The sequence below is a fragment of the Bombus affinis genome, chromosome 8 (assembly GCF_024516045.1).
Source record: "Bombus affinis isolate iyBomAffi1 chromosome 8, iyBomAffi1.2, whole genome shotgun sequence".
Classification (NCBI taxonomy): domain Eukaryota; kingdom Metazoa; phylum Arthropoda; class Insecta; order Hymenoptera; family Apidae; genus Bombus; species Bombus affinis.
Window position 1 is genome coordinate 459,752 of NC_066351.1, and position 13,750 is coordinate 473,501.

The window sequence follows — 13,750 nt, forward strand, 5'->3', positions numbered from 1 at the left end:
ATGGATCGTTACCCTGAATTTTTATAAAGTTGACAGAATATTATTATATATCTGTTAACAATACAATTTTATAAATTTTCCTTTAATATATTAACAAGTTTCAATATTCAGTGGAACCATTTTTAACACTTATTATGTTCGTACTTTATACTAACTTTTTACTAAATATATATTTGCAGCAAATGTGTTATAGCTTCTACGTCAGGTTGGTTTCGATTTTAATCAATGTGATCATGACAGCGTTAATGAAATTTTACAATTTTCTTTATAACCCGTACAATAAGTAATAAAAGTTTAAAAATAAAAGTTTTCTATGGTAAGAGTTCAAATACTTTCGTGAACTACTGTATACTCGACAAAACTAATACGACCTGGGCGAAACATATCCCTCTCGGATGGATAATTTTAAAGCGCGACAAGACGAACTCAGAGGGAAGAAACTGTGTTCTCGAGAAGGACAGAGCCGTGACCCGCATTTCGAGTCTCGCATTGTTTCCTCCGGCAACAACTCTCCTTCGTTACAGGCCGATCGACAACGAACTCACCAGGGTTGCGTTGCAATATTACGGAAATGTTTTCTCGCGGTGCAGACAGCGCGAGAAACAAAGCCATACGGTGTGGTGGAAACTTTAATGTCGATTCGTTAACCATATAATTCATCTTTTTGAAATCTCGATGACCTGGTTATTGTAGGAAACTTGCAATTTTCAGTAATTGTTAAGTTAATCACAGGGCGAAACTGAGTTCTTAAATGAGTTGTATTTTGGGGAATAACTTCATCGCTAATTTTAGTTGGTAAGAAGAGAGTTAGAGAGAGTATAGTGTGTTGATCGTGTTTGAAAATGGAAACGGGAAACCCAATTTCTGCAGTTTATAAATAACGATTTGTAACTTCGTTGATCTATTTTTGAAAAACTGTAATCTAACAATTTAAGGAAATAACGTATCTAGAATTCGTACTTTGTCTTATAAAGAATAATATACAGTATACCGTTTATTACCAGAGTGAGAAATTACCTCAATGAAAAAACTTAATCATACAAATATACATTCAATATATGTTCAATAAGTTTAAGAAAAATTCTAAAAATTCGTTTAATAATTGATGAAAGGTTACTTTCAGTCGATAAAAGATTTATTAACAGACGTATCCTAAAAGGCAGTCCAAAACCATTTCGTGTTGCAAATGCCACCTTTAAACTTCAAGCAGTACAGTGTAAAGCGAAGCTTTAAATAAATCTCCATTTGTGTTTACAACAAACTACCACTGAAATCAACCGGTTAAAAGTATCTTTCAAAGCTGTTACATTTGCAATCCCCGTAGAACCACTAGAACCTTAACTGCGCTCCAATTTCCTGACGTTTTACCACAAAAAATAAGATCAACGCGATTCGTACCGTTGGGTGCTCTGGGATTCGAATAAATCTGCGAGTCTGAGTCACAAGTAATTAAACTACAATTATGCCTAACGGCAGGCTAGATAACTGCTTCCAAAGCGTTCGTAACACCAGCCATGTCATCTGAAACTGCATTCCGATTTATGGGTATGCATGTTTTGACTGTGTGTACAGCATGTTCACGCAATTAGTCTCCAGTATTATTTTTACAAGTAACGGATCTGTGAGAAAACTAGAAGAGAACAAACTCCGATTATTTTCTATATGCGATGGTTAATTTCTAAACGGTAAATTTTCGTAGAAATTTTATAGGCTTACGATACATTTGTGGGGATTTGTGTAGCTTTTTTATTATTAAAAGATTCTGAAGCTTCTCTCTTTGCCATTTCCTTTCTCAAATTTAACGCTTACGAGGAATACCGTATAATTATTTTTATACCTTTCATTCTAATTTCTCTAGCATACCTTTTATACTATAATTATCTACAGATTTAATATTAAAGATACTAGATATCATAAATATTAAAAATATTACTAAACTAACTAAACTATTAAATATTGATGAAACTTCTTTTTCCATTTTTTTTCGTGAATTTATCATTTACGCCAAAGATGCTGAAAACTAATAACATGAACATTCTATATATACATGTGTATATATGTACGCGTACATAGGAGAGCATTACGTACATTAGGAGGAGGAAACCGCATTTCTCTGTATGCAGGTGCATGTGCAAGTGCGAGCGGCCTCGAAGCCACGCCGTCAGTTGACTGATTCAGTTTGATCGAAACCGTAATTTCGCGGGCTAGGCACAAGCCGGGAGGTATATAGGGGAATATCGAATAGCTCGTATTGTAAGGTGTAATATGGATGTGGGGAGAGGATATGGAACTGTCGGTTAAGGGGGTGGTGTGCGTTTTTCCCAAGCAGATTTGTAGGTACTTTCTTGGAAAGAGGTTCCTTTAGAGGATACGCTCGAGCAACATTTTCGATGTCCGTTTTTCTCCGACAAAGAAGGACGTTCTTTTTTAGCAGTTAGAGTGGATGCTCGAATGAATTTTTTTGAGGGGAATGCGGGAGTTGGTTTCCCCAGAGACTTGTTGAACAGTTTTAGGGATAGATGTTTGAAAAATCATAGGCAATTAGAAAAGAAATGAAAATATATGGTTGGGTTTTAAGAAAGAGTGTTTAGAAAATGTTATGAATGGATGTTTAAAGAATGAGGTAATTATTGCAAAATAATGAATACGTTTTTGGAAGGATGAAATTGCTTCGTCATTATTAATTTCTTTTGAGATGAGTACATTGTTGGTTCATATTTAATGGAGAACGTAAAGGGTATCATGAGAGAATGATTGCGCATGTTGAGGAATTAATATTTCGGAAATGGTAGATAATTACCATAGAAAAACGAATACATTCTCGGAAGAATAGGGTTCTATTATGGATACTATTATGTTTCCTTAAAATTGAAAGGGACTGCTCAATTCTACAAATTTATTTTCTGGTGGAAATACAGGAGTTAGTGCTATGAAACGGCTATTGAGATATAACGATGAGTTTAGACATTAGATTTTTTGAATAATTAATTCATAAATAATTAATTAACAAATAAGCAGTTAAAAATATACTATTTGAGATATTAAATACTCAAATACACAGCTTAAAATAAGTATATATATATATTCATAAAATACGCAAATTTCACGAGCAAAATTAATATAAAATCGCTAGATGCTCTAGTAAAATTTATTGCTGCCACACAGCGTAAGACAACATTCTCACATTTTAAAGCAGTGTACACGATGCTCAATTACTTTGTATGGAACAGGCTGAGAACGAGTTGTTTATTACCTGGATGATATTAATCAAAAACAAAGAGAACACTGGAGAATAAAGCAGAGGGATCCGGATGTATTCAGTTATAAAGTTAAACTTTAACAAACTTTTCAACCGTCTGCTAGTTAGTACTTCCTTTGTATCTCGGAGTTATTACATCTTTATTGCAAGTGTTTTATAGTTTGAAGCAATGAAACTCCAATTACCCGCAAAAAAGACAAACATTAATTATTTAAAACAATTAATAATCGCGATCATTGGGTTCTCGACTCTACTTTAATCCTTGACTATACACGTTTTAACATTATCGTCAAGAAACTAGTTTCTTTTATCGTGGATTCACTTTATAAGTGAAAAAACTAAAAGAATGTAAAAGGATATAAATCATACACAGTCTGAATCATACATAATACGATTCATAAAGATTCCAAAATATCATAATGTCTATTTAAAATCATAGTCCGAAAGCATCAACTTATTATTATACGATCACGTGGTTGTAAAAATTTAAAGATTGAAATTTTTTCGATAAAAGTTTCGGAATCGTTTAATGAGTACGGTCATATAATTTTTGAAGAACTATTCGTCCAATTCGGCTGTTCCAATAAAGGATACCCTGATAATTACTGTTTCCAGAAGAAAGGAAGAATACTACCTCAACTTTTCAGTGAGAAATCCTCCAATGCTATTAAAACTATCTGTAACAAATCAGGTTCAAGAAATTCCAACACTGGAAGCGAAACGATGCAGAGTTACGCTGTTCTCTCACATTCGAGGTAATTCAACATGCTCTGAACTTCCCAGTCCCAAATACTGCATTTTTGCAGATGACAAGGTCGAACATGTAGTGCCCGCTAGTTGAAACGAATTCCCGAGTTCTCTTTCCACGTACAGGTGTCAAGGGAACAATTCGTGAGTCTTCTGAAACGCCATTCCAATTAAAAGTTCCATGACGTTCTACGCTTCTTTCCTGTCAATTTCCTATGTTCCTAAACACATTCGCCGCCTGCGGTTCAAAATTACCTCGCGAGATCTCGAATACTTGACAAAACGTCGCGTCCCTTTTGACCAAATAAAAATTCGTTTCGCAACGAGCTTTTCACTTTGCGGGACAGCATTCGACCGCCGATACACGAAACAGCTGAAAATTTATTAAAATAGCTTCCTTTTCGAATTTCCTGCTCATGGAAAGGTGAGATAAGAGAAGAAACCCATGGAATATCGGGTTCCAAGGGTGGTTTATATCCGTTGCATGAACTTTCGGATAGCTTACAAGCGTGATACTTTGAGAAATAATAGGAAATATATGTAGAATGGTATATTTCGAATGTTACAAGATCTGGATTTAAGGCAATTATTTTTTACTATTATTTTTTTACTTAAAGGATCATTTCAACTTTGTGCAATGTGGTTTACTTAGAATGAAGATCTAAATTGTTGTTGCTGCTGTTGAAGATAAGAAGAAGCAGCCATAAAAGGTGTTTATATGGTATGAAGACGTGCATTGTGACGATAAAAAAAAGATTCAAAGTCATCTTAAAAAGTATTCCGGCTTTTGCTTGTATCAGTCCAGTACACAGCAATAAAAATAAATTTTTCACTGTTATTAAAGATAACGAGAAATGAACAAGATGTGCATCTAGCGATGATAAGAAAAAGACTCCTAATGATCATCTTGAAAAATATTTTACGGTCAGAAATGCTATAACAAATACAATGGTGTACCGATACTTTTTAAAACTACTGTAAATTAAAATAATAAAAGACAAAACATCGTGCTCATAAAATAACTAAATGTCCATCAAAAGTATCGCGGAAAATAAATAAGCAAGTAAACCGAGCAACACGCCACTTGCTGGAGAAATGAAAGATTTATTCGCGAAACGTTATCCAAGAGCAATAAAGCGATGAGTTCATAAGCCAAAGAATCTGGAGGACATGAAAAGAGGGGGGAAGCGGTAGAACTGGAAGAAGGGCGATGGTTTGGTCGATTAATCCAAGTCCGATATATCATGGTCCAGGTTAGTGGCGCGTCTGAGTTATCCTTTTCGCGCGAGCATCCAGCCTGTTCCTCCTAATACCAAACACGATACTGTATACCGTGCGGCAGCTATAAAGATGACAAACGGGTTACGACAGGAAAATAACAAGCCGCCGGCCATGATGAGCCTGCAGGGTGCTCGGCAAACGATCGCGACGTTTAAAATGGGCATGTCTCGACTTTCGGTCAGGAATCACGACCTCTTTCGTCGCAACGATATGCTGACATCACGGTGTAACTCTCGTGGCTCTTTTATGAGCCCGCCATTTGTGTGTATATTTGTCTGGTTCCCTTTGTGTCAGTCGGGTTTTAACGTAAATCAAGAAGTGTGCCAACTGGCTCTACATTTCCTCTTTTTCTGTTTCGTTTAGCATTTGATTTTGACTTTTTGTCTACTGTAGTAAAAGTTCGAGCACGTTGTAGCGAGCTGTTGGTATGTGGATACTTTGAATTTTATATTTGAATAATTTTAGACGTGGTATATATTTGTTAAAAGACAAGAGAAAAAGTCAAATATTTTTTTCCCTCTTTGCCTATTGATGTTCATACATTTTTTAGAATACTAGCTGTAAATTTATAGACTGCAATAAATGTTACTTCCTGTGTGGTTATAGCAAACTACTTCGTTAAAAGCATGTCAGAAAATGAAAATTAATTTTGTTGCTTCATTTTTGTAATTTCAGAATTTGGAAATGTAATCAAAGATAGATATTAGGTTCTACAAAAGTTATCTCGCTTATTTAGATCATTTCCTTCGTAGTACTATATTATAGAGATGAGAAATCCTTAGTGACTTAGAAGACCTATTATCAAAAAACGCAAAAAGATTCAATAGTACTCGATACCTAATTTTCATTCTATACGTCGTAATAAACGTTATCCTTCCAATAAATATACGAGCGTGTTGGTTATATGCGGTGAATAATTTGGGGAATGACGGAGATCCATCAAAAAGCACGTCAAAAAGTCGAAAGACACGGAAAAGTGGCCTCAGTGACGCAGTGGCCTGTAATGGAGCAGACTCGAGTTTAAAACAAAGCTCTGAGAGCTTTTTTTTCACGATGCCGCATAATAACGCGCGCTCCCGTGGGCTAAGGATGAAATAAAAGACGAACTCGTATCTTTGTTATTAAATATGTAATTATGCTGGAGTGCAGAATTCGCATTCGAATGCAAATGCTGTTTTAGGATGTACGTTCGTTTCTTCGAACCTTCTTCGACCATCGAATTTTATAACCGTGTGAAGATAATTAACAAATGTACCTGTCGACTTCAATTTACGGCAATTGTCTCAACCAGATTAAAAAAAAAATGAATATAATAATTTTTATGTAGATGACAATTACATATATACTTCTAATTTTATTAGTAAGTACTTTCTGTACTTTTATGCATAAAGCATAAACCTTTATTCTTCAATGTTATTAGTATTTTCAACTTTAAAGATTAAAATATCTGATACGTACAATATAAGATTTTGTATATACGATTGGTAAGCGTAGTTGATAAATCATAATCCTATAATCTCATTACCCGAATACCAGAAGATCCTTTCGTTTTTATCAAAGGAAAATTATTTCGAAAGCTGCCTGACCAATTTTCATCTAATGAAGAGAAACTTTCCTATTATTTTTTACCCCGATACTTTGCCTCATTGACAGTACGTTCACAATCTCTCGCAACAGTAAATCCATCAATAGGTTAACAAAATTCCAGATCTAACGCTCAATCACTAACGATACGATCGATGCCCTTTATAAGGGAATTCTTTTCTTCTCTGTGTTTAACGAGATAAAACAGTCTAAAGCGGTATCACGTTCGATGTTTATCAGTTGAAGGATTTCATCAAATGTATTCCTGTCACGCTCCTGTATACGTTAGACGCTGGACATCCGAGTGCAATAAAGAACGAATAAAACAAATAAGTTTTATATTTGCACTTCTTTTATTTTAAGATGAAGAATAATAAAGAATCGTAATTTCTACAAGTGAAATATTTTATAAATTATTAAAACCATAAATATCCAGAAAATATTAAAATATAACGATAAATTATAATAATCATGTAAAAATTAAAATTCCTAAAAAACGTTTCAAAATTTTTATAAATTGTATATATTACCATTTTATTTTTGAATATTTTTAGTATACCATTTGTAAGAGGAGAAACTAAATTCAATATTTGTTAAGAATATAAAGATTCTTTCTAAACTTTTGTTGAAAAATAGAAAAATTATCATCATGCATGTGAAATATCTTTATTACCCCCGCTTTCCTTTTGCAATTAATAATTCTCTCATCTACGTACAACATGCCGCACATAGAAGCAAATCAGTCAATCTTAATATTTGAACAATCGTATTTACCTGAGCTTCAAGATTTGTTTGAGAACCTGCGCTAATAAACCACTTTGTACTCCATACGCCAACCATCTGAATTCAAATTTATAGTCGAATTATACCTCGAAATTCCCAAAGCAACTTGCCTAGCTTTCATTCTCCTTTCAAACAATCACCGTATCCTATATTTATATATATATATATAATATATATTTATATTTTCCCGATTTTAAATCTCACCACGTGACAATTCTAACTCCAAAATCTTCCTGTCGAAGCACGAAACACTATTGGAAAAAGAAAGATTCCACGTCTTCGTTGATCATTGTCAATTCACTAGAGGAAACGTGCTCTTCAAGTACTAGTTCAATGAATAATGAAACGTTCACCGATCTACTGTCGACATCCCAGCCGTTCTTACCCCCTTGAAAACTTCTTAAAACCTAATCTAGTGTTTTCCAACTTTCTCGAATAGCAACCCCTTGTATGTTGACTATAATGATCTAAACAATCTAAGATCCGCACTTTCATGTTGTTATAGATTAAAATTTTAGGACCTAGTCAATCGAACATTTTTTAACAAGTTATACTCCCAGAAGTTCATTCGGAACAGGCAACAAGATAGACATTCTACAGGGATACTAGATGCTTTACCGATGTTTAAAGTCACATTACCTGAGATCGTTGCCCCTGCCTCTTCTCATTCCTCGCGACGAATGCCGTGGCGGTGGACTGCACCTGCAGTCACAGTGCATCACACACAGAGCGACGCTGGTCGCGAGAGTCACTACGAAAGGCGCTGCGAAGAAGTGTATGATGGTGGTGACCTGCGCCTCGCGGTTATAGTTCGCCATCACTATGCTGCCGTTCACGCGGCTGTAATGGCAGGGGAATTTCGCGCCTTCGTAGCCTAGTTCGCGGGTGAAGTTTTCGCAGTCGACGATCGGTGGATAACCGCACCCCTTGATGTTCACCAGGAGCACTGCCTCCACGTCGCCTGGCGTCGGCACTGTTAAAAAGCAAAATTTCAAATTATATTAAAATAGATTACAATTTGCAGTTCCATCTTTGTTCTTTAATCCTATTATGATTTTTTTTCATCCCACATTCCTACATTTAATCTATTCACAGAAACAGCGGCTATGTATATTCTCTGAACTCCAATATTGGATAAATGCTAGTTTCTGTACATTCTTACTAGGTGCGTAGAAAAATATGTATACAAATATGTGAGAAATTATATACTAATGTATTTTTATTTTTATTATTGATCCCTTCCTGATTAACGATAAAATCGAATTTCAACAAAAAATTAATCTAAACACAGTTGAATGATATAGACCAGAACACAATAGAAGGGTTAATAAAGGGATCTTCTTCGAGAAGAAAAACATTACAAGTCAAACTGCATGGTTATGTCACTCATACACATCTTTGAAAAGGTATAAAAAGCTTTGAGAAATTGTTTAAAGGATTATTCTGGGTAAAAATGGTGTATAAACGCAAGTAATGTTATTCCCAGTAAGTTATATAGTTATGATCCTTTTAAAGTTTTATTGTTGCTATAGCAGAATTTCAAGTCTTGTATGAAATGGTTTCTAAAACATATGAAGCAAAAGACAGATTTTAAGGATTTGCTACAGGATTGAAGTAGAAATAGAAGTAATATTTTATATCCTTCCGTTTAGTTTCAACTTCTTAAATGTAATTTTATGAAATTCTAAACTCTTCTAACTATATAAATATCATTTACCAAAATGCCTTTCTAAGTCGCTATTAAAGCGAAGAACAATTAGGACTTTCTTATGAAAAATTTAGATTTTTCAAACAAAAATGCTTCGAAACAAATTGAAATTCTAAATTTAAAATTATAGATGTAATTATCTCTATAAATATATATCTAATAGCATTAAAAAGATTTAAAATATTTTTTAATATTCATTCATTACGAAAATAATTACGTGTTTTATAATAAATATTTTAACAAATTAATATAAACAAATATTATAAAAAATTAATATAATATAAAACATAAATTTATACTTATAATTTTCCAATGAATAAACTGGTTCTAAAAATTGTACAGTACCCTCGTGACTGCTTTGCAAAGAATTACTGGAAGTAAAGTAACTTTATAATCGTTATGTAATACGCTGATTTACCATGTACAGTATTTAATAGAAAACTTTCAATGCTGTCATGCTACAACGCAAGTCAATGAATTAGAAAATATGGGAACCTAGACGAAACTAAGATCATTCTAGACAATGTTCAACATACAGTAATAAGTTTCCTGCCAACTCAGCGAAACGATATCGATAATATCGACCTTGTGATGCGGTCGAATTAAAGAGGTGCGGAGTTGCAAGGTTAACGACAAACACTGGCACCAAATATCGACTATAGATTTTCATGATGTAAATTTCATGCGCCTATATATTTATATATAAGATATATTTAATATTAATTATGAATATATTTATGTACTCCAAGAAATGGAATGAAAGTAAGAACAAACTTTATTAACAGTTTAACAAAAATAATTATACAGAAACAAATACTCGAATGACGATAAAGAGCTAGAATGCTTCTATAGTATCAGTTGCACAGAAACTTCTGTAAGTTCAAATAAAAATCAAATTCAACCGATGAAATCGAAAGTAAATCTAAAACGACATAGAAAAGCACCGCTACCTGCACAATTAAATGGAGACGCACGCTTCGATATATGTATCAATGATCAAAAGAATATTTAATTATTTCGTCAAAACATTCTGTCACCATTTCTCCACTACAGTCCAAAATTACACGAATCCAACAACAAGTAGATGCTCTGAACTGTGACGATAGAACTAATCTCCATAATTCTGCAGTTTCTTACCCGAAGTGGTTGAGGTGTGCGTGACGCCGGTAGAGTTCCCCGAATTGCCTCTACCCCCGGTGTTGTTCTTCATGCTCGTATTGCTCCATGGTGTATACGTGACGTATATATGCGTACACCTATAAACGTCACTGGTGCATCCTTCGCGGCAGGAACTCCAGGTACAATTGAACAAGCCAGCGAGTTCTTCGCGCCTGGAGGTGGTACAGATGACCGGATCTGGCGAGAAATCGGCAGCCAGAGTGCTGATGGCCGGATCGACGTATAACGGCACCAAAAATAATAGGGCCGCACCTCCGGACGTCGCGACAAATGCCAACGCCGAGGTGGCGTAAAAATTGAACCGCTGACGGCAGGTACGCCGTGGCGGTCGGCGCCGCGAAGCGCCGAACCCGAGCTCCAACAGTTTGCGACGACGTAGCTCTCGCTCCTGGAAGTCGTGTTTCTCGTTTAGCTGATGCTGTTGCTGATGTCTGGTGGTGTGCTGACCGGCGTGATGATCGCTCTGACACTGGACGCAACTCGCCTCCAGCAGGAGTTCAGAGCTGCTCCCGCGCATCACCCGACCGCTCTCAAATAGGTGCCAACCGGAGCTTCTTCGGACGTTCCAGGCAAACGATCAAGGGTTTTCGAGGATCCTTATCTTCACTAGGACTCATCGAGTGCCGACCAGGCCGCTTTTGTCCGTTGACTGCTAAGGGGTTGGGAGCTGTTTCGATCGCGAGGTCGACTGTCGAGCCTCCTTTCGCATCGACCACAAGTAGCAGCTTTCCGAATCGTTCAATCGACAGGTCGCTTCGATGATCTCATTTAGCGAACTATGTCATCTGGCGAACACTTTGGCTTGCGACTCGTCTAGAGGTTGTTTGATCAAAGCGTTAATTAAAGCGAGGATCGACGAGGATTTGCCTTTGTTGATCCACCTGAGGTTTTAGGCTGTGCGATGTTTAGGACCGTGTGGAAACGAGGAAATACGATCGGTACGCTTTGTGGTTTCGTTAATTCTATCAGTCCGACGACGTTGCTTTTACGTTCCGCTTTTAGAGTGGAATTAGACGATACAACGCATAGGTGATACGAGAACAACCTGAGTCTTGACGAAGCGATCCTCCGTTATCGTCGCTTCGTTAAACACGACGGTGTCTGTGAAGTCTTATAAAAACTCTGTAAGAACTCGAGAGATATCGAGGGATGTGCGTGGCACATTTCGCGAATGCCAGGACGTTCTTGATCGGTTGAGTATCCTTGACACGACATCGTGCGGATTAACGAATTCCGCTATCGCCTCATCTGGCCTGTAACGAGGATTTTCTATTGAGACTAGATTCTTGGCCAAATGTTATGGAATAGAATAGGACTCGTTCGTTACGCTATTTCAAACGAAATAGGTGTCGTAACAATCGAACGAACCAACCGACTTGTCCGCACTTTACAACGTTTCCGTTTTATCGTTATGCATAATGACCTTGAACGTTTAAAGTTCTTTTAGGCCATCGAAGTAAATCGATCGATCACGACCTTTAACCGCAGTCACGCTGTCAGGCATAGAGCATCTTGCCTAGTTCGGTCTTCCGATCCGTGCATGGAAAAGTTTCAAGACCGTTATCTTTGCTCTGAGCACTCCTACAAACCGCCTTTCTAGATAATTATCACTAAACTTTATCGCGTAATCGACGACACTTGAATCATTACAAAATTAAATCCTTAATTAGGCCTTGGTAATACCCGTTCACTGCTACAAACACTCTAACTAACGAATATCGAATAAGACGAATAAAAATATTTCAAAACACGATAAAAGATGGATCAACTAATCATTTCTGTAATATTCCAATTGGTTTCGATCTTCTCGGATATCTTTACTTTATTGATCACTTTATTGTCTTTTTGCTGCTTCCTTTCCTTCGTTCCTTCGCCTTAACTAACAGCTCGAATAAACAGACATAAACATCCGATGATCATTCTAATTAACGAAAATTGATAATAAATCCACAGTTGTCATTAGCGCGTATAATCATGAAAAGTCGCGTCCAGAACGAGGACGAAGGATAACGCGTCTCGCGTCGCTTGGCCAAGATTGATCGAAATTCTCTTACTTTCTTCCTCCACCGGAAAGAACACGGCTGCTGTTCCTTCGCGTCGATACCGTAACCGTAATCAAGGAAATCCGATCGTGAGCGACGCGACCTTAACGAACAATAGACCCCTTTCTCGCCTAGCTATTTCTCTCCTCTCCTAGCTTCTCTTCTCTCGACACCTCTTAGATAAATCCTCCCGCCTTTGACGTTATCTCGGACGTTTATTGGTCCAGCGTTAGATTATCACGAACGATCTCTTCTTTCTTCCTTCTTTCAACCAACAAAGAACATAACATCTCCCGCTGGCCTCGGTTACAGGAACGATTACAGCCGCAACTAGTTGCCTCTGGCCACTGCCTGTTGACCTAGATATCTCGGCCGATCGGTGGCACACACCGGTGTTTACCTCAAACGACTCGAACAACCGGAGGTGCGTATCCAAGACAGCGAGTGTCCCGTGTTGCTGTGTGATCAATGAATCTTTCAATCTTTCCACACCTTACACGTCTACTATCACCTTTGAAAAATTACACCTGTCGCCGCGTATATGTATGTGATTCGTTACAGTTGCTTCGATCCACAAGTGTTCGAAACAACGATTCTATCGTAATCGTGGCCGCGTATTCGTCGAATAAAGACTCGATCCAGGCTCGAAGATCTAAAACACCCCAACACCTATCTACGACACCTGACACCCGCACCTGCCTCCTGGCTCCTGGAGTTTCGTCACCAGCTCAAAACCACGTCTCCGTCCGGATGTTTCTGGCACAGGGTGCAGGAGCTAGGATCGACCAGCTTTTTCAAAGCTTTCGTGTGTTACATCTGGGCACACCTGTGAACTCGCGTTCCGGATAACATCCGCCTCGCGGATCGCGAGTTAAAGCGTGACTACTCGTCGAAACTCGACCGAGAGTCCTCGACGGGACAGGCTTTCGTCCGAAGCGACAGGGCGGGGTTCTAGGCGCGCATGAGCGAGTGTGTTGCCGTCTCACCCTCCGCGAACCACCACCATCCCCACGTTGCACTCTCCTTGTTTACGCTCCTGCTTTGCTCCCTTTTTGCTTGCCTTCGCGCCGTGCCCGCGCGCTCGACCATCCCCTATCCCACCGACCGTTATCATCCTTTAATTGCGACCTATAATTAAACCAATTTTTTGGTGCCGTCTTTTCGACG

General features: G+C 37.4%; 1 protein-coding gene across 7 annotated transcripts in view; it reads right to left on the minus strand.

Annotated features, from left to right (window-relative positions):
• LOC126919432 (protein tipE) overlaps positions 1–13,512 on the minus strand; it is a 65,357-nt gene extending 51,845 nt beyond the window's left edge. For 4 of the 7 annotated variants that reach the window (XR_007711614.1, XR_007711613.1, XM_050728742.1 and 1 more), the window contains exons 1-3: positions 10,500–13,512; positions 8,294–8,627; positions 7,646–7,711 (exon numbers count right to left, since the gene is read on the minus strand). Coding sequence is in view for 5 of the 7 variants with exons in the window: in XM_050728742.1 (XP_050584699.1) it covers positions 7,646–7,711; positions 8,294–8,627; positions 10,500–11,058 (959 nt within the window). In the remaining 2 variants the exon portion in view is untranslated. The remainder of the gene's footprint in view (positions 1–7,645; positions 7,712–8,293; positions 8,628–10,499) is intronic. The other 3 variants (XM_050728743.1, XM_050728744.1, XM_050728745.1) reach the window with 1 other exon arrangement.
• Between the last annotated feature and the right edge of the window lie 238 nt (positions 13,513–13,750).